This window comes from Panicum hallii, chromosome 3 (genome assembly GCF_002211085.1).
Source record: "Panicum hallii strain FIL2 chromosome 3, PHallii_v3.1, whole genome shotgun sequence".
In the NCBI taxonomy this organism is placed as follows: domain Eukaryota; kingdom Viridiplantae; phylum Streptophyta; class Magnoliopsida; order Poales; family Poaceae; genus Panicum; species Panicum hallii.
This window is the reverse complement of record NC_038044.1, coordinates 17,146,740-17,166,703: the sequence shown is the minus strand read 5'-3', so window position 1 is coordinate 17,166,703 and position 19,964 is coordinate 17,146,740. Positions and strand designations below refer to the sequence as shown.

General features: G+C 46.6%; 1 protein-coding gene across 1 annotated transcript; it reads left to right on the top strand.

Annotated features, from left to right (window-relative positions):
* Window positions 1-8,918: 8,918 nt before the first annotated feature.
* On the top strand, window positions 8,919-11,817 carry LOC112883776 (protein TRANSPARENT TESTA 1-like). The gene is made up of 2 exons (XM_025948990.1): window positions 8,919-10,029; window positions 10,962-11,817. The coding sequence occupies exons 1-2, from the start codon at window positions 9,343-9,345 to the stop codon at window positions 11,448-11,450; spliced, it is 1,176 nt and encodes a 391-aa protein (XP_025804775.1). The 5' UTR covers window positions 8,919-9,342; the 3' UTR covers window positions 11,451-11,817.
* Window positions 11,818-19,964: the final 8,147 nt, after the last annotated feature.

Here is a 19,964-nt window from a genome sequence, read left to right as displayed (position 1 = left end):
AGCTTTTTAACTAATGGTGTTTGTCATGCCCGGCTTGACTGGTGTCACCATTCTTGGAGAAGCCGCTCCTGCCACATCAAAGGGCAGCGACCATCCTTCACCTTCAGACGTTTTCTGGCTAATCCATTTAAAGGTGCTCATACATATTCCATTCAAAATTTCTGGCGTATCCAAATGATGGTTGTGTCAATGGGTGTGGCAATGGTAGGCAATATGAATTATCTGCTAGGCAATAATAATGCTTGCATCTTTGTTTGAAACTGATAACATCACCATCACCGTAATGCTTGCATCTTAGTCTGAAACTCATATCATCATAGAGTTTTTTTTAATATCCAAGACCTGATGTACAGATAAAAGAACCGTGATGTCGCCTAGAAGGGGGCGTGAATAGGCGCACCTACAAATTTTCACTCAAAAGCAGCGGATAAAATTCACTGCCTGTTAAATGCTTGAGAGTGGCCCAAAAAAGATGCGCGTCATGATGTATTTCATCTCAAAGATATGTTCCTGAATATCTTTACAAAGAACACTTCGCAAGAAATTAGTGACACAAGCATTGAGTTGCATGCAATTCAACATCTCTTAAGTGATATTTCCCAATCGATATGGTCAATATCAAATTTTGGAGGAAAAATACTAGCAACTAAAATTCGCTCAACATTTGGAGCCATGGTCCTAAAAGCACTAGGTACATGAGCAAAGTAAGAAGCATAGTTGGAGCCATCACTTACAAGTGGCTCAAAGAATACCTCATTAGGTGTCAACATCTTTGTTCACGACGGTTAAGCTTTGATGTGAAGCCTTGCTCTGATACCAACTGAAAGGATCGTGATGTCACCAAGAGGGGGATGAATAGACCCACCTACAAATTTTCACTCAAAATCAGCGGATAAAATTCACTGCCTGCCAAACACGGAACTTCCGGATTTGCAAATTCGGCACTTCCGGATTTTAGCAGAGCAGTAGGGGAACGCGGAACTTTCAGGTTTTACAAACCGGAACTTCCAGGTTCACAAAGAACAGAGTGAACGCAATAAAACTAGTGGGAGTAAATGAATACAAATTCAAACACCAAATGCAGAATAGGCTTAGTGAAGTTTCTGAAGCAGGTCCACACAATTCCTGCACATAGAAACACTTCCAACCGAGTAGATCAACTAATTTCACAAATATCACAATTAGTGGAATGAGAAGCAAAATGGTGGGGAATACAGAGATTTGTTTTACCGAAGTTCGGATTCACTGCTTGCTATCAAAGCTGCTACTAAAGCATAGTGAATCATACTCTCTGTTTAGGAACTCTCTTTAGGTTATGAATCTATTCCACCTCACTTCCACCGAGTCGGATCTTCTTCCAACCACTTCCCCGCTTCACTAAGCTTGTTTCTTCCCTTGCAGAAGCGAAGCGCAGCCTGCACAAAATTCCCGCGGCTCACCACATGATTGGGAACTCGCCGGGCAACCTCTAACCGTCTAGAAGGCAACACCTCCAAAAGTAACAAATGCGAAACACACGATCTCAGCGAAACTCAAGTGCTCAAGGTTTGCTGTGCTCTTTAGTGCTCTCAAGCAGTCACTCTCTCAAACCCAACTCAAGGATATTATAACAATCATACAATCTCACAAAGAGAGATTGGGGAGAGCCCAACAAGACTACCAAGTTTTCTTAGGATGACCAGCAAACAGTTACACAATGCTTGGAACAACAGCCCACCAAAGAGGGGGCTCAAGGGTGTAAATAGCTGGGTCCAAAGAAATTAGCCGTTATGTGATAGTTAGAATCCGAAACTTCTGGATTCACCAACCCGGATCTTCTGAGTTTTCAAACCAACTAACTGTTAGTGCCATGTAAGCAAAACCCGGAACTTCCGGGTTGGAAAATCTAGAACTTCTGGGTTGCCCCTGTTAGTTCAAATCAATATGTACTTAAAGTTTTTGTGTCTCTCTCAACTCCCTTGGGTTACTTGAGCACTGAGACTAAACCAAAAGAATAATGTGATGCATCTCACTTGATAGTACGGCATGCCTATACTTAAGATCAAATGTGAACTACAATTCAACCACTTGATTTTCTCAAAAGTGTACCAAGTTGTGCCTCAATCAATCTTAACCTAAGGGGTGCAATCAGTTCTATTTCTTTTCTTTGAGCGCATATTTCTTGAGCTAATGACTTGAACTTTCATTTTTGAATGAAATCTACTTCTAGTTCAAATCACCATCTTCACAATATGATTATAGAAAGATTGATACTTGCTAATATGAACACCATACATGACCAAGATTCTTCAAGTTGAATTCAAAGAAAGTTTTTTCATCCAGCGTTGGTTCCTCGGCATAAACTCATTGCCCTTCTCCAAGCTTAGCCTCTCAAAATACTATCCCGGATTCCAACCTTTCATCCTTGCATCACATAGAGCTCTATAGAAGTTTGTATCACAATTAAATCATCCATGAAATCCATTCTTCATAATTCTTTGCAACTTATATCTTCTATTTATAGATAGTCCATTTCTTCACAAGAAATTCCATTTTAGTGCTATGACTTTATCAACAAGCTTCATTTGGATATGAGAACAAATAGTTATCATCAAACACATGACTCAATCCATATAGTATTCATTGCTTGTCAATATCATCACTTCAATCATAGCCTAGTCTCAATCTTGTCATACGAGCCTTTTATCTTTATTTTCAATATCTTTCATCACAAATATTGTATTGATATGATAATTAATTCCTGCTCATATGCTCAATAAGATGATTATTTCTTTAATCGTGGTGTTATTCAATTCACCAAAACCTACTAGGGCCTAGACGCACTTTCAACAGGTTTATTTAATAACATTATTATGGCAGAATGTCAGGGTTTGATTTTTAATTTAATCTCAATTGATGTATCATTTTTGTTTCTTTATAATGATGTATCAGAGTTATGGCTTTAGCACTATATCTGTGGGCACATTTATAATTATGCATTTGAAAATTAAAGGTACAATTATTAGCAATTTGATGATGATTAGATTGCATGGACTGGCTTATGACTGGGTCTCAATTTCATTGAGGCATTTTTTATTGCTTAGATTTAATTTTTTGGTTTACAAAATTAACAAACCAATTTTTCTCCACCAGAAATCAATTCATGTAATCATTTTTATTCATCTTCTGCAGATATGTGCAATCTTTATTGAAGTTACTAGAATGATTTTTTGCGCTACCATTGAGTATGGAAGAGGGTGAGAAAGGGAAAGGTAAAGGGATCGGAAAGGGCGAGAGATGACCGAGAAGTGGATAGAGGGGGAGACACATTTGCTGGTCTGTTTAAGTTTTAAATATGTTTGTTCTGATATGAATGTATTTTCTTGAGTGAGCAATCTGAACAATTCAAGTTTAGTTGTGTGTTTTTTTTTTGGCAATGACACAATTGGATTCATAAACTGATCTACCACGTTCAAGTGGCTTAGTGGTTTTTGATTGGTGCCAGCGACTCCAGTTTATGTTCCTAGACTAATAAGAGAGCAAATAGAGTAAGAACTACAACCTATTGTGACATGTTTTATAATCCTAGCATTCTTTATTATCTTCCATTTTAGAATTTCATGTTGCCGTAGTATCTGGTTTATGACTCTACTACAATCTTTTCTATATTTGCTACCAATCAAATTGCCATGTGTGTTCCTATTTTCTCATATATCTTTCCTTTTATTTACAGTTTCAATCTTTTCTATATAATTTGGTTCTTTTCCCCCCCTGTTTTCCTCCTAAATATGCTCTTTTAATTACAATCTCAATCTTTTCTATATAGTTTGGTAGGATCACCCTTTATAGATTCAATGAAAGTGGTGTCTCAGATATTGTGTTGTTAGCAGTGAATTCATGCATCAACAACAATTGTTGCTGGATGGGTGGAGCTTCATCTCCAAAAGTAACGAAGTTAGTGGTTCTATAGGTAGGAACTCGTGTTAGATTGACTGCATTCAAGGTGTTCAACGAATTGCCTTATGGCCTACAGAACTGACATCTAGAGGAATCATTTGGAGTTTATATTAGCCTGCATTTGCATAGATGAGTAATTTGGTTCACTTACGCCAATCCTACCTGTTTACCTGATTTAACATTGTTGTGTGGAAGGATCACTATGCCAACAAGAGACATATTTAATTGCAATCTCTTTACTGATTTGTTGCCTGTACATTATCCTTCATATTGACTTTTTTTTCTGTACATTTCTCTTGAAATTTCTACATTGGATATACCCATACCTATTTCACATGTAGCTTTTATCTGCTATTTTTTCTCCTAATTTTACTTTATTTTTTCTCCTCATTTTTTATGTCTCGGAATGATGAGGATTGTACAAAAGGGTGAAGGTGAAAGAGGCAAAAAAAATATATATTCTCATCTTATTCTCACAAGCTGTATATTTTTTGTGGAACAAGAGCTGGAGTCTTTAAGAAAAGTCTAATATTGTTCGGAGGTTCATGATTCATATTTTTTTCTGTTAAGATTCTGATTTGAGCACATACATGTGGTTGTGGTTGTGTTATGCTCATCTTGCGAACAAATTGTCTATGGATCTTTTATATCCTTTTTATATATGGTGATGAATGCCTTATGTGTTGTATGCTCTCTGCGCACTCCATGCGAAGAGCATGAATACAGTTTAACCATGATGTATTGATGACTGCTGCAAGATTATGTAAGTCCAAATCTCCCTTGAATCTAGGTTAAAGAGGGATGCTATAGCAGCATGGTTAAAACTGTAATGTTTTCTTTTCTTACTGTAGGATTATGGGATTGTTCATTTTCTTTGTGGAATAAGGGAAAGAAGTAGTATTAGACTAGGATTCAGAATCAGTATTACCCATCATATATCTTGAGTTTTTTATTCAGTATCATAATTATCATATTCTATTTTATCAATTGCCATTTAAAAAGAATCAGTAGCTGCAATTCATGTTCAACAAAAGGTTCCTTTCTTTAGTTCTGGACGGTTGGTACTTTCCGCAATGAGGAAAACTTTGGTACTTAATAGATCTATCCACGTTTATAGTGCCGATGGAGAGCTTTACATATGAGCTACAGTACCCATCTTATGTTTTATGCAGTGCTAATGTAGGCAACAATAGAAAGACTAGAAGGTTTTGTCTGTGCCCAATTTCTTCTTTTAAGAACTTTGATTTAACCGGTAGTCCGGAAGTATTTTGTGCATACATCAAGCTGATGCTATTTTGCCTCCTGGTAGTAATCTTACTAAGAGTACTTTTTTCTGAATACGCAGGAATTATGACTAAGAGTAGTTTGGCAATGGAATAACTTGATTCTGTAGTAGCATGTGCATTTATCCGTCTTGATTCAAATAGTCCATTGCTCTTGTCATTGCTTATCTTTTCACCTATGTAACAGTGTAGTTTTCTTGATTGGTACAGTTCAAGGATGAGTTTGCAGTATTTTATTATATATAGCAAATAACCCTTTCCTTATCTTCTCCATCTGATATACAAAGCAACTCAATATAATTTTTTATTTGATATTCTGAACATTTGATATTCTGAACAAAAGTATGATAGCAGTGACGATCGATGAAGGAGTAGGTGGTGAGCGTGTCAATGTGGACATGAAGATGATGTGGTGCCTGACTGGTTGTAGCATGGCGGTCATCTAATAAGATTAAGAAACAGACTCGTGGACCAGCGCTAGCTACGGAAGCACTGCAATGCGGAGAGAAGATGAAATTTTTTATGTTTGTACCGTCATTATTTATTTGAGGGCTGGAATATCGGATATAAATGAATCATATACTCTAATGAATTATAGTACGATATAAATGTGTTTTTTCAATTCATGTAAGAAATAAAATATGAGAAAAAATAAAGGTAATTAATTAAGAGTTTTGGTAGTCCTGCTTTCTAAATTGTGCCTATTGGATCTTGACTTGATAGGTAACAATTTTTTATATAAAAAAACTTTGTTTCTTTTAAACATGCGTATGGACACGCCCATCCTAATAAATAATTTCGAGAAGTTAATATAAAAGTATATATATTCTTTTTGATATGTTCATTTGGTGCTCACTAACACGTGATATATATTCTTGATTTGTCCACTTAGCTATATTGTTGATGAAACTCTTATAATATGGAGTACATTAAATTCATATAGAGGTGATATACAATTAGTTTCAAACACGTGCCTGGGCACATGCATCTCCACCGGTCGTTATTAAAGACAGAACTTGGTCGGAAGATCTGAAGCGATCTGAGTAGAGCAGCACTAGTAGAGGCCGAGATTTTTTCGGAAAGCGTTCCAGGGCCTTATCTTGCGTATGCTCTCTGCTCTCCAGGGCAGCAGCAGCATCATTCCTGGGCCATCTCTCCTCCGGGCTGCATATATGCAAGGGTCCTCGCTCCAGCACGCCCAACTTGGGTTCCAAATCGGCCCGCGCGCGCGCTGCCTCCCACAGTCCCACAGAGTTGCGATCCCGGCGCACTACCGCCTGGGCGCCTGGCTGCTGGCGGCCGCCACGCGCGCACGCCCCGGCGTCTTCCAACGCCGCTCGCGGTCGCGGACGTGGTGTCCAAGCCAAAAGCTGCCTTTCAGCTCGTCGCCGCACGCGCGCGGGACCGGCAGTCCGCCCACTCCCCTGCCGTCGTGTTTGATCCGTCGTCGGAGAGCGGAACCGGCCGCAAACCATCCCGGCCGGCGCTGGGCGGGCCGTCCACCACTCCATCTCGCTGAACGAAACCGCCGCCGACGACGAGTCGCCCAGCGGTGACCGCGCGTCGCGCGCCAGCGGGGCTCGCGAGTTTGACGTACGCTGCCCGATCGCGCCCGCGCCCGCCGGCTCCTCGTCCGTCGTCACCGTTTTTCACCGGTCGTCCACCCAGAAACGCCACCGCCGCGCACGGTATTGCGACCTCCACTCCGAAAAGAGAGAGAGCTCGCCAGCAGGCTAGAGTGCAGCCCACTTCCAGTTCTACTAGGCGGACGACGACGATTCAGCTGCCCCGGCCGCCCGGCCCCCTGCCTTTTGGATGCACACGCTAAGCTAGCTGGGCGCGGTGGTGTGCGTGCGTTCATGTCAAACGAGTTGACTGCTGTTTCGCATTGTGGCTGGTGGTGGTTATGTGCCTTTTTGACGAAGTCTGTATATGTGTGGCTTGTTCTAAGTAAAGCGGTTAAAGTTGCACCTGTGACGACCGACGACTTGAATATCGCGCACCTTGTCATGATGAAAATTGGAATTTGGAAGTTCAAAGTAGCTTGGATTTTTGGACAAGCTCCATCGAGGTGATCGCCGACTATGGCAAATTAATCCCGGGGGACTGGTGTGCTTCCATTTCTAATTACCTGGTTGAAATGGTTGGCGTATACATATCGCGGTTGGAGGGTTCGAATTCGGATTTTGTCGGATGCAATTAAGATATATAAGAGTAAATATCACAAGTGGTTTTTAAACTTGTCTCGAGTTGTCATTCCAATCTCGGTACTCTTAAAATACACATAATAATCTCTAAGCTTGTCATGCGCTCTCATCCTAGTCCTTCAATTTATCCTGAGTTCACATCCCGATCCTAATACTCTTAAAATACACATAATGCTCGTAAACTTATCCCAGGCTCTCATCGAGATCCATGAACTTCTGAAATGCATTCAATTATTTAGAAATAACTTTTGTGGAATGTTTGAAACTTTTAGAATTTTAAATCAACTTCTAATTTCACTCAAAATTGGTCAAAAATTCATGAGGAAATCACATGGGATAAAATATTTTATGAAATTTAGAGTTGTTATTTTAACACATTTAATTGATTTTATTTTAGATATTAAAAAGAATATTGAAACTATTTATCCTTTAAGTGGGATTAGATCTTAATTTTAAATCCAAATAAATTTGAAACAATTCAAAAAATTCTAAATAAACAAATGCATTTTACATATGGACCTAGATGAGATGTAAGATAAGTTTGAGGACCAGGATAAGAGTGTGGGACAAGCTTAAGAATCGTTATGTGCATTTTGAGAGTACCGTGGCCGGGATGAGAACTCGGGACAAGTTTAAGAATTGGGATGATAGCGTGGGACAAGCTTAAGTACCATTATATGCATTTTGAGAATCCCGGGATCGGGATAAGAATTCGGGGCAAGTTTGAGGATCACTGGTGAAGTTTGCTAAAAAAATGGAGTTGCCTCCTTACTCCAAGTTTCAGGTATGTGTGAGGCTGTGAGCCTCTGCATGCGAGGGTGCATAAAGCTTACATTGGTATTAGGGCTCTGCAAATCTGAGTTCAAATCTTGGTAAGCGTGATTAAATAAAATAACTACAGCCATCTTCTATTTTCCATTTTTAAGGTCGGAGAGAATATGTACATGGAAGAAGTTGTTGTAGTATAAATTAATCGGCGCGGCTTGTAATTGTCCTTGGAGAAGTATATATGGTCAAAGGCCGCGGATCATGTTCCACGGTCCTACAAGATAAATCGCTAAATTAAAGAAATACGTGCGTGTAACATGCGTGTATATACACCCAAAAAATCAGTGACTACACACGTATATACAGTGGTACGTGGAGCTCCAGTATGGAGAATATGCTTATTACTCCAGCTCCTACTATCATCTATTCATCTCCAGTACAAAAAAAAAAGTGAGGCTTTGCCAATTCTCGCCAAACCGGCTGCTGGTAGGCACACGGTTCAGTTTCCACGCGGCTTGCCCGCTATCTAGCCTGTACTCTGATTTTGACTCGAGATCGCCACATTCCCAAACCTAGTACCTCCCCCCTTGCGGCAAGCCAAGCATACCCCACAGCCGCAGCAGCAGTGAGCACCCACCCCCATCTGGGGCGCCCGCCGCGCCGCCGGTGCTGTCGTGCTCTAGGCACCAACAGCAGATGCCCAGATTTTGCTGCCCCCGCCGTTCACACGCGGCCACGCGCTCCGCCCGGCCTCGCTTACCTCGTGCGCGCGTGTACGCACAAGCCGGGCCCTTCCGACCTCCAAAGGGCCGCGCGCCGCGGCGCCGGAAAAGGGCAGCATATAAGGAGAGCAACACCAACGGCGCCCCAGCCTCTCCATCTCTCCCTCGCTCGTCTCTGCCGGCCTCGATAGGCTCAGCATCAGCTCCCCCGTTAGTTCCTTCTCCCATCCCGGCCGTGACATGCACGCCTTGACATAAACGACTCTAGCTAGCTGCCTCTCTCGTTTCTTCTTCTTCTCCACAGTCCACACACCCACCAAACCCGGCACAAGACACCCGCCGGCCCAGATATAAAGCAGAGCGCACTTGTGCGGCCGAGAGGCACATCGTTCGATCGACGTGTAGAGCGAGGGAGCAAGGTGATCTATGGTGTTGAGGGCTTGCGCAATGGAGGGTGCGGCGGCGGCGGGGGGCAGTTTCGGCGTGCCGTACTACGAGTGGCTCAAGCCGCGGTCGTCATCGTCGCCTCCGCCGTCGCCATCGTCCTCCTCGTCGACGTCCTCGACGCTCTCGACGCCATCGATCGACCACTCAGCCGTCGATGGCCATGGCCGCGACGCCATGATGTGCCTGCCGCTTCTTGGTAGGCTCGAAGGGAGGGCGACGACTCCTGATCGTGGCCAGAACCCTGTCAAGGAAGAGCTGATGATGAGCAATATCACTGCTACCACCGGCGCGCGGGGAGGGGCCACCGCCGGTGTTGACCTGAACATCGGCCTGCCGGCGATCGGCGGCTATAGCTCCGAGGAGGCGCCCATCGACGACGAAGACAATGAGGAGGAGGAGGAAGAGGAGGAGGAGGAAGAGGAGAAGCCAAGGAAGTGCAAGGAGGAGGAAGCAGGAGAGCAAGCCAACAGTGAGATGGCGGTGGAGTCCGTCGAGGGAGCAGAGCCGGACTACCTCCGCGTGGACGGGGAGGATGGCATCAGGGGCTTCGTGGACAGCCGCGGTCGGCGGTACTGGATCCCGACGCAAGCGCAGATACTCGTCGGCCCGGTGCAGTTCGTCTGCCACGTCTGCAGAAAGACATTCAACAGATACAACAACATGCAGGTGATCCATCGATCTCTGTCTCACCTGACCGACCTTGTACATACCATTTGGACGCACGGTTTCCATTGCTGTCTCTCTTCTGTGCTATTTCCTCATCCGCAATCAGATTCATCAGTTTCTGATTTTTAATTTTTTTTTTTGCTGCGGATGCTTTCAAGTACGTACGCGTGCTACTACTTGACTTCGTTTAAATTAATCGTCCGATTAGTTAGCACTCTAAACTGAAGGGGACGGAAATGCATGGTTTTGAATCTAAAGATTCTAAAATTAACCCAGCTGGGCCTAATAATTGAAGCATATATATGGATCATGCATATTCCAAAGAAATTTGTCCGAGTATTCCAATTGGGAAAGGAGCTAGTACCTATTCTTGCAGCAGCCAGGTCTATTTTCATTTAGGGTCGCTGAAAAAAGGGTCTAGAACATGCGAGGTGGACACATACGGCCTACTATTTGATTGGTGCCTTGTAAAGCGTAAACTGACAGAACTTGCATTTGTGCAGCAGGCATGGTGTACGTACACAAATGCCTGGCATCTCCAACCCGGCCTCTTGCATGCGTATGCTTTTTTGCTGAATGACCTAGCAACTAGCAACTAGCTAGCTAGCAAGTGTTTCATGTGTGCCCGCAAGGAATCAAATGGAAAAGGACGATGGAATTAACTGATTAACTTCACAACGACGCTGTGCCGACATACTATGCCTCATTTCACACACATTTTCCCCCTTCATTTTCTCCAACATGATGACAAGGACACGGACAACGTTCTAGCTAGCTAGTGTTGCAGGAGAACATATTCCTTGTTTACTTCACGTCGAGTTTGAGCTCTTTTTAATGTTTCTTTAAATTTTTAACTCTTTTTAATGTTTCTCAACGCCGATGGAATGATGGATGACGGTCGATCATCATGCATGTGTGTTGTCTCTTCGCAGATGCACATGTGGGGCCACGGCCGTGAGTACCGGAAGGGCCCGGAGTCGCTCAAGGGCACCCAGGCGGCGACGCTGGCACTGCTCAAGCTGCCGTGCTACTGCTGCGCGCCGGGGTGCCGCAACAGCGTGGCGCACCCGCGCGCGCGCCCGCTCAAGGACTTCCGCACGCTGCAGACGCACTACAAGCGCAAGCACGGCGACAAGCGCTTCGGCTGCCGCCGCTGCGGCAAGCCCTTCGCCGTCAAGGGCGACTGGCGCACGCACGAGAAGAACTGCGGCAAGCGCTGGTTCTGCGCCTGCGGCTCCGACTTCAAGCACAAGCGCTCCCTCAACGACCACGTCCGCTCCTTCGGCGGCGGCCACCTCCCCGTCGCGCCCGACCAGCAGGCGGCGGCCGCCGTGCCGCCGCTGCTCAAGCCCAAGGAGCGGATCATACGCTTCGACCAGGCGGCGGCGCCGTGGAACGGAGCCCACGCCGCCCACGCATGACTGCAGCAAGTTAACATCTTTCGTCAGCACGCATAGAGATGGAATAGAGTTACATCGATTGGAACAGAACAAGCCGGATTATGGCATCCTGCTCGGAGGCGTACATAGGCAATAAGACTCTAGAGATCGAGGTTGCTTTAATTTGGAGGCTGTGAAGTAGATGAATTTTCTTCCCAAGGAGCGGGAGCTTCGGAGACTGGTATGGTTAATAATGTCTCTAGCTATAGCTCATCGATTTGCAAGGGAGAAAATTTCTCAGCTTCACATGCCGATATTTAGGCAGCCATGTATCAATGTATCATGCATGCATGCATGATTTGATTCTATATGAAATCTAGTACACGTGTTAATTATTAGTTTAACTACATCCGATGGATTGATTATATGTTCAATGGTGTAACTCACTCGCAGAATTATCCTGTGCTTGACTTAATTTTACGTGAGTTTCATCTTTTTCACGGGACTTACCTTACCATCATCAGTGATTCATATAACTAAAACTACCATCGATTTGATAGCAAAAGGATCAGCCTACTATGTAAGTGGCAAGCAAAAGAAGCCATCACCTTCATTCTCAAGGTGTAAAAATTACCATCTTAATCAGAGAAAAATAAAGAAATGTATACACTTACATCTTTGATAAATTACCTACCAATGTCCCTATACCTTCTTCTCTATTACCCATCACTACTTTTATTAAAAATGAAGCCAAGTTCTTGCAAACAAGACAGCGTATTTGAGTGCATTTACTGAGAACATAAGTTGCAACTCAAATGATTTATTGATATAAAATATAATGGGGAAAATAAAAAATCAATAGAGGTCAAAATAAAAATAATAAAAGATGATAAGACCCAATACAGGCGATCAATCTACTCCTATCCTAGAAAAAACAAGCATCCTCTAAAAAAAATAGACGGACTATTGGTTCAACTAGTTGACGCCGTTGCCCACTGCACAATAGTAGAAGGGGATGGCGTGGTTTCAGGTAGAAGGAAGTTCATGGTAAGCATACCATAATGCATATAAGTGTTGAAGTTAAAGGCAAGCTTCAACCACATATCCGATGGCTGACGAACGATGCGGATGCAACAAAATGTGAAGCCTACCATCATGAACAACCACCAACATTGACATGGAGAGGAATTGGTAGGGGAGGATGCAGGTCGATCTTGGACCCTATAGCTATAGACCACAATGTCGACCAAATGACAGGTCGGCAAAGTAAGAAATGTTTACTGTGGAATTGTGCATCCTCTTACAACAGCAAGGAACGCCAACAGAACCACTGAACTGCGGACGCGAGAACATGGAGGTAAAATGGTGCTGAGGGATATATATGGGTTGTTGCATCAGCCTTGAATCGTATAGCTTGAGTTCTTGGCACTAGCGAAGCAATATAGCAAGAGATACCTTGTAGATTGCTAGTATTTTAACCGCTATCTCTAACAACAAGGAACATTAATAGGGCCATTAATTTAAGAGCAGGGAGTAAAATGGAGGATGAGGTACATACTATGTTGTTAGGGTTGAATTGTATACTAGCTGTATAACTGCATGGTCTATTGGACGACTATACATGAGACTAGGGTTTCTTGCCACTACCAACCTTTGCCTCTCTTCTTTCTAACCTTGACAACTCACCAGTAGTATGGAGGAGCAAGATGGTCCATTTCTTGTAGATCCAGCACTAGTAGAACTTATTTACCCTCTAATAAAGATATATATAGTTTGGTAGGGTTCCTCGATATGGCCATGATGGTGTAATTGATGGAACCTCAGGATCACTAGGAGTAGACCAATCGGGTATTTGACATTTACTTGGGTGAATAATCAATGTTTGGAACTTGAGATCATGAACCGAGAGATAGAGAGAGAGAGAGAGAGATATGAAGGGGGGAGTCGAGTACCGTCAAGTTTGGTGGAGGATCCGGCCATGGCGAGTCGGAGTAGATCGACGACGGCTAGGTGGCAGTATTGTAGTAGAGGCGCAGTGGCGACGGCGTCGTGATCAGTGGTGGCGCTGCAGGCGAATTCCCCTCGCTTCAGCGTTTCTCCTGATCGGTAGAGCTTAGGGTTCGTGGTGGAGCTAGTGGCACGGCAATGTTTGGACCGCGTGTCCCGGCGGCTCCACTTCTCTTTATATAGCGCTGCGCGAGCCCCCCACCCCTCCCCTCCCCCCCCCCCAGATTAGGGCACATGACAGGCGGAGAAATCGGTCTCCCTGACCGATCGGAGATCACAACTAACATTAATAACTTATTAACATTGTTGGATTGTGTTTGTCCAACATAGCGTGCCTGAAGAAGGATTAGTTGGACCTGAAGGAGATATTTTAGGGGCTTAACCGCTCAATTTGCTTGTTAATGGGTGGAATTGAGCCTCAAGGGAAAATTAAGGGGTGAAATTGACTATTCCACTAAGATTCTATATACACCCTTCTTCGACCTATGGCCGCGAGGTAAATCAAACGGCAGTTAAGAAGATAACTTGAGGATATGCAAGATCTGCTAGCTGCTACATTCGGTTAGGTTTTGTTTATGACATGCATGTGTGAACAGAGGCCGTACTAACATGAGTAGGGTTAGCATACCTACAGTCTGTTGCTTAATTAATCCTAGAAGCACGATCAAAACCGATCAGTTTCTGCCCACAACCGCTATTATTAGAATAGTTCCATTAAAAAACCGCACAAAATCTGAATGGAGGCTGCAGATCAGGGGTGGGTGGTGCGCAGAATCTTGACCTGTTTGTTTATCAAGTGTGTTTATACATACATAGGACCCTGCGCTAATTAGCTAGAGGTGAGGAGGGGATGCATGCATCTACTAGTAGCTACTTTATCTTTGCTCCCGTCCCGTGGGCGCGCACGCTTGCTTGTACTTGTATTCATTCATGAGTAAACTAGGTGCAAGTTTTTCAATGCTCGATCGCAAAGGCACATGTGTCGCGACCAAGCAAAGACGACGCAAAGCCAGTCAAGAAAACGACAGAATGCGTTGCACGCTCGCGGATTAGACAGGTGTGCATTTATTAATCAAGGGGATAATCCACACAATGGACTTTGCTCGATCGATCCTCAGCTATATATAGATCGATCCGAGGGCTAATTTACAAAAGAAATTTTTTCAACAAAATGTGAATTAGGAAAACTATGCGATTTTTGTACGTGCAGAGGAAATTAGTTACTCGGGCAGGTTGGCGTGCCTTTTTTGCCCTCAAAGTCGTGTGCAGGATAGGTCATGTACTATAGCCCTTTTCGACCAAGTCCTGGGATTGGACGACTGCGAACCACAGATCGATCACACGCCTTGATCTGTTCCAACCTTGACGTAGTGTGCGTCTAAGTGGGGTGGTAGAAAGCACGCAGATGGGGGGGGAGAGAGAGAGAGAGAGAGAGAGAGAGACTCGACGGAGATAACCTAAATTAGTGAGCCTGCAATTGGGCTGACGGCCAGGTGAACTGAAAGTGGCTAGTGGCCGGATAAAGTAGGAGCGCTGCAGGAGCTTCTTGTACATACACGCCGCGGGTATGTATATATACAAATCCTGCATGCTGCCACGTCATCTGTGCGCACGTACGCACGTCGACGCTCATCTCTTGCATGCATGCCCTGCACAGTGCACGGCTTCGCGACGTGTCCGCCGCACACGTACGCCGAGCCCCAGGAATATCCTCGGCCTCGATCGGTGCGTGCGTGACAGCGTGAGCGAACCAGACAGGCGCGCGATAGGCAGATGCGCGCTGCCGGCCAGGAAAAGTTGGTGGAGGACTCGGCGAGGTTCCGAAGGTCTGCTGAACGCTCCCGGCGACGACGACGCACGCAGCAGCCGATCGAGGGGGAATGTCAAAAAGGCGGCGGCCGGGCGGGGCCGCGCCGGGCCGGAGATTCACGCGCCGCGAGAGCGAGGGACCTGTCGATCGAGCTAGACACGATAGCAACCCGCCCGCGCCGCGAGCGCGACGCGCGCGGTGTGCCCGCGGTTCGCGGTAAGAGCGCGTGGCGGGGGAATATGCGCGCGTCACCGCCACCGCCGCGCGCCACCTGAGTTTGTCGGCCGGCACGCCCGGCGCCCGTTTCCCATTGTCAGGCCCAGGCTGTCAGCTGTGGCATGTGGCGATACAAACCATCGTGCGAGAGCACAGCCCGATCGAGACCTGCAGCAATTCGAACACATGCTGCACAGCGTCACTAATCACTGTGCTTATGCTTTTGTCAGTATATTAATGCAGGAGCCAGGTCGGAGACGGAAGGAGAGAAAATGAGATAAGCTTAAGCTAATAAGCTAGAGACTGAAATCAATTATTAATGATCCCACCAAGGAAAGAAAGCGAGACAAGGCAAGTCACCGAGTCATCGATCAGGAGCAACTACCACCTCCACCGTGCGTGCAAATTTCAATTCCTTTCAGTTCTGCGCGCTCACACCGGCGCGCGGTTCGCCCGCCACGAGAAGCAAGCTACCAGCAATGGACGGCCCAGCTTTTCCCAGGGATAGATTGATCACACCACAGCAGCAGCTGACCTCAAAGCTCCTCGGATAGCTAGATTCCGCCGGTCAGTTTCTCTACAACAACTTTCTCCCCGATGCAAAGGAAAGCATCTATCTACATATCATCGAGGCACTTCCAAAGACATCTCTCTCTCTCGTACGACATGCGCGCGGCCGCCGGCCGGGTCCCGGTCCGGCCGCGGATTAATTCAACGGACGCCGAGGCCAGCGAGCGAGCGGCCCGCGCGCACGCCGCGCTGTCTCTTCCGCTCCCGCGCGCACCTCTCGCCATCCGTCGCGCGTCATCAGCTTCCCTGGCTTCCTCCCCCCAACTCCCCGTCCACATGCGTGCGATCCATGTCATGCCAAATTGCCAATGCGATGCCAGTGTCCCTGTCACCAGAAGCAAACTAACGTGTGATTCCGGCAGTGACCCTAACTAAACAGAAACCCCCCGCGGCTCGTCCCAGCGCGGCCGTCCACGGGTGGGGACATATGTAAGCACACGACCGGGAGCGGAAAAAGAGCAGCAGCAACTGGTAAACATACGGCCCTGCGTCATCACCGGATACATTTCAGAGTTTTTCTTGTAAGGGTCGATCTCGATCGATTATTATTGCGACCGGCCGGGGCAAGCAAGCGATTTCTTGGGAAGTCGAGGCGTGTGGTGCGCCCCCTCCGATCGGCTGACGCGAGCAGGCCGCGCCGCGACGTCCGCCGCCGCCGCCCTGCGGCAGTCCGGCTGACGGGGACGATCACGTCGGGCTCAGCTCATTAGTTAAACTGCTGGGGTTAGATGATTAATTAATCCCTCGTCTAATACTGTAATCATTCCGTCCATGCCCGCCTCGCGTCACTGGCCACAAATGATGCATGATTAGGCCGCTAACCTCCGAGCTCGAGCTTATCCGGTGTGAACGGCGCCGCCAGCGATCGATATGGAGGTAGGAGTAGCTGCCATCCGTGCCATGGGACGGGGAGTTGCATTGACCGTCCACCATACATACGCCACGCGGAGATCGGAGGATCCCGGAGATGGACATGGCATCTGCGTCCGGTTCTCAGTTTCCTCATCTAGTCTCGCGCCAAGATCTGCACACCTCCGGCCTTGATGTGTGCGAAGCCTTAACAAAAGGGAGCAGGTGCGCGTGCGCGATGACCCGTGGACGGCTATTTTGGCGCACGCATACACGCATGTCCTGCTAGCTCCGTCGTCCTGCCCTGTAGGAGTACGTTCAAAGGACCTCGCATTATGTAATGACCAGCAACCGCATGTTCGCCGCGTTTTCCCGCGTTCAACAATTTCGCCTCGCCGGAGTGTTCAGTGCCGGCGCGGCGGCACATGCATGTCGTATGCGATACTAGTAACATATTGAGCCGTGGGCACGGAGGCGATCGGGTGGCGGCGCGGCGGGCGGTTGCTGCATGCGATGGTATGCGCACCGGCTAGTGTGCAGCCTGCTTCTTGTTGGCGTGCGCTCGCGTCGTCAGGCTTGACCGAAGAATTGGACCATCAGTTCTGCAGGCGCGTATCCCAGTCTCGAGAGGCTGATTTGCAGTACGTGTAGGTGTAGGTGCGTGGATCTGCTGCCGTGAGATGAGAGAGATAGGCTGGCTACCGCAGCATGGACGTCGATCTCTGAATGACTGACTGCATCTGAAGCTGCTGCTAGAAGAACTTGACACTGTGTGGGAATGAAACGGGTAAAGCAAGCAGTAACGCGAGGACTCGGAGGACCCAGTGTACTGCGCACTCGTTCTGCCTAAGTTCTGAAGACTAATTTTTTTGTCGGTAAGAACTGAAGTGCGGAGATGGACATGTCTGAAAACCACAATTGGCACCTTCATTACTTTCAGATCCAGACTCAGGAATAATATTTTCCCCTTCTGAATTTTCTGAATTTTCCCGGAAAAGTTGTGCGGCAATTAAGAAAAAATTGTGGGCCGCACGGTCGACCTACAAAGTTTGTTTAATTTTGGCCCATTGTCCCATGGGCTGCAAGGTCCATCGCAGCAACCAAAAGGATGCTGTTATAACGCGGGCCACGTACAGCCAACCTCGCGGCCTGGCCTTCTGGTATAAAATCTCTGTGTCGTCCTCCTCAATGTGGTGGACGGGCTGCCACAAGGCCGCGGTTACCCATCACTTCAGGTGATGGTTCCACGATCCATCGTCTGAAGCCCGCGGTTCCCCCACAGTAAACGTGAGATATTTTTTTAACCGGCCCATTTAATTGATTGTTGCCCATGAGTCAGCATCATCCAGTTTAGTCTACAAAGAGAACAAATAATTAACATTATAAATAAATTAGTTACATGTGAACAAATAATTTTACATGAAGAAAAATATATAGTGAATAAATAAGTCATAAGCAATAACTATATATGTTTGGTAGAGTAATTTAGAATATAAAATTTATCAGTAATTTTTGTTACTTGAATTTGAATTTTTATGTACCAAGAAAAAATATTCACAAACTTAAAAATGAATAGACATAAGAAAAAGAATTGAGAAAGAAAAATAAATCAAGAGGAGAAGATAAAAGAAAGACAGACAGATTATATGGAAGAACTATCTACGATTAGATTAGAAATAAAGTAAAGAAGGAAGGAAGAAATAGGAGAGAAAAACAAAACATAGAGAAGAAAAAAAGAAAAAAAAACTAAAGCTTTGCATGCACGCAGCATGCGTGGACAGCGTAGCCAGGCTACAGACTGCAGCACATAGTGGCATAACATATACCAAGCGGACCTGTAAGTTGGGCTGTCAGAAATTAATTGAACCGATTCCCGTGGTGGCGCATCTGATGCGCTTCAGACGATGGATTGTGTCGGTACATACCGATAGGTGTTCAATCCGAAGAGTGCGAGGTTATCCGTAAGCTTGCTCTAAGTCTTTGGGTGACGGGGCGTACGGCCCGGGCCTGGTAGCTGGAGTCACGGTCTCCGGACCTCACCCCGTGCTCTGGCAGATCCGGCGCCTCCACGTATCCACAAAGACAAGGCGCTCAGGAACAGCTACCACGGGCTCGAAACCTCGCGGGGTGGTCCAGTGCCGTCACGTGTGGAGGCCGAACCCCCGGGGGCCTGTGCACCTTGGCCGGCCTCGGGGGCCCGGACCCCCCTTTCCCTCCAGGGAGGAGGTCCGGCGCCGCCACGTGCCCCTGAGGAGGTGGCTGCTAAGCCAGCTCTGCCACGTGTTCGGTGGCAGAAAGCCTTCTGTGGGACGCCAACCCAACTACCGCATTAAATGCGGGTAGGCGGGTTGTGCGTGCCCGTGACGGGGCGTGGGCTGCCCACTGACACGTTGGGCAGGTATGCTGATACCACGGTAAGCCCGCTTGTTACCGAAGCGGCACGTCGTATCACCGTGCTCTGCGCACGGATGGGCGGCGTGTAGTCACATCACGGCGCCGCGCGCGTGAGCAAAGGGTAATTATGATCTGCTGCAGGAGAGCTGAGGCGTGCGCTGCTACAGTGAGCGCGGAGGCGACGGCGCGGCGGGTCAACATAGCCCCTTCAGTGGAAATTGACCCAACAGTGACAGTACGTCCTCCACTGTGCATGTCACTGACAGCAGGCACTGTGCCGGTAAGACGGCACATGGCCATACCCTGGCTGTAGATACGCACATCAACTTCTCGATCGAGGACTACAGGAAGAAGCTGAAGCGGAAGATCTCTGTATCTGTGGCATTAAAGGCTCCAGTGTGTGTATATTATTTAATATACAGCTAGGCCCACCTGTCGAGGCCCCGCTCAGTGTACGCGCTCCCCTTGAGCCTATAAAAGGGAGAGCGCACTCGTTAGAATACAAGGTCTAGAGCTCCCAAGGTTCTCTCAGGTTCTCAGAAGGTACCAATACAACACACAGTTTATGCTCTAGAGGCCTGAACCACTCTAAAATTCCCGTGTCCTTTCCGTGTTCTTCCACCCTTTGATCAAGCGTTCCTAGGCTTCCCCCAAACTCATCCTAAAATAGGATTAGGCGGGTGCATTCCGCCACCCGACTAGAGAAATCT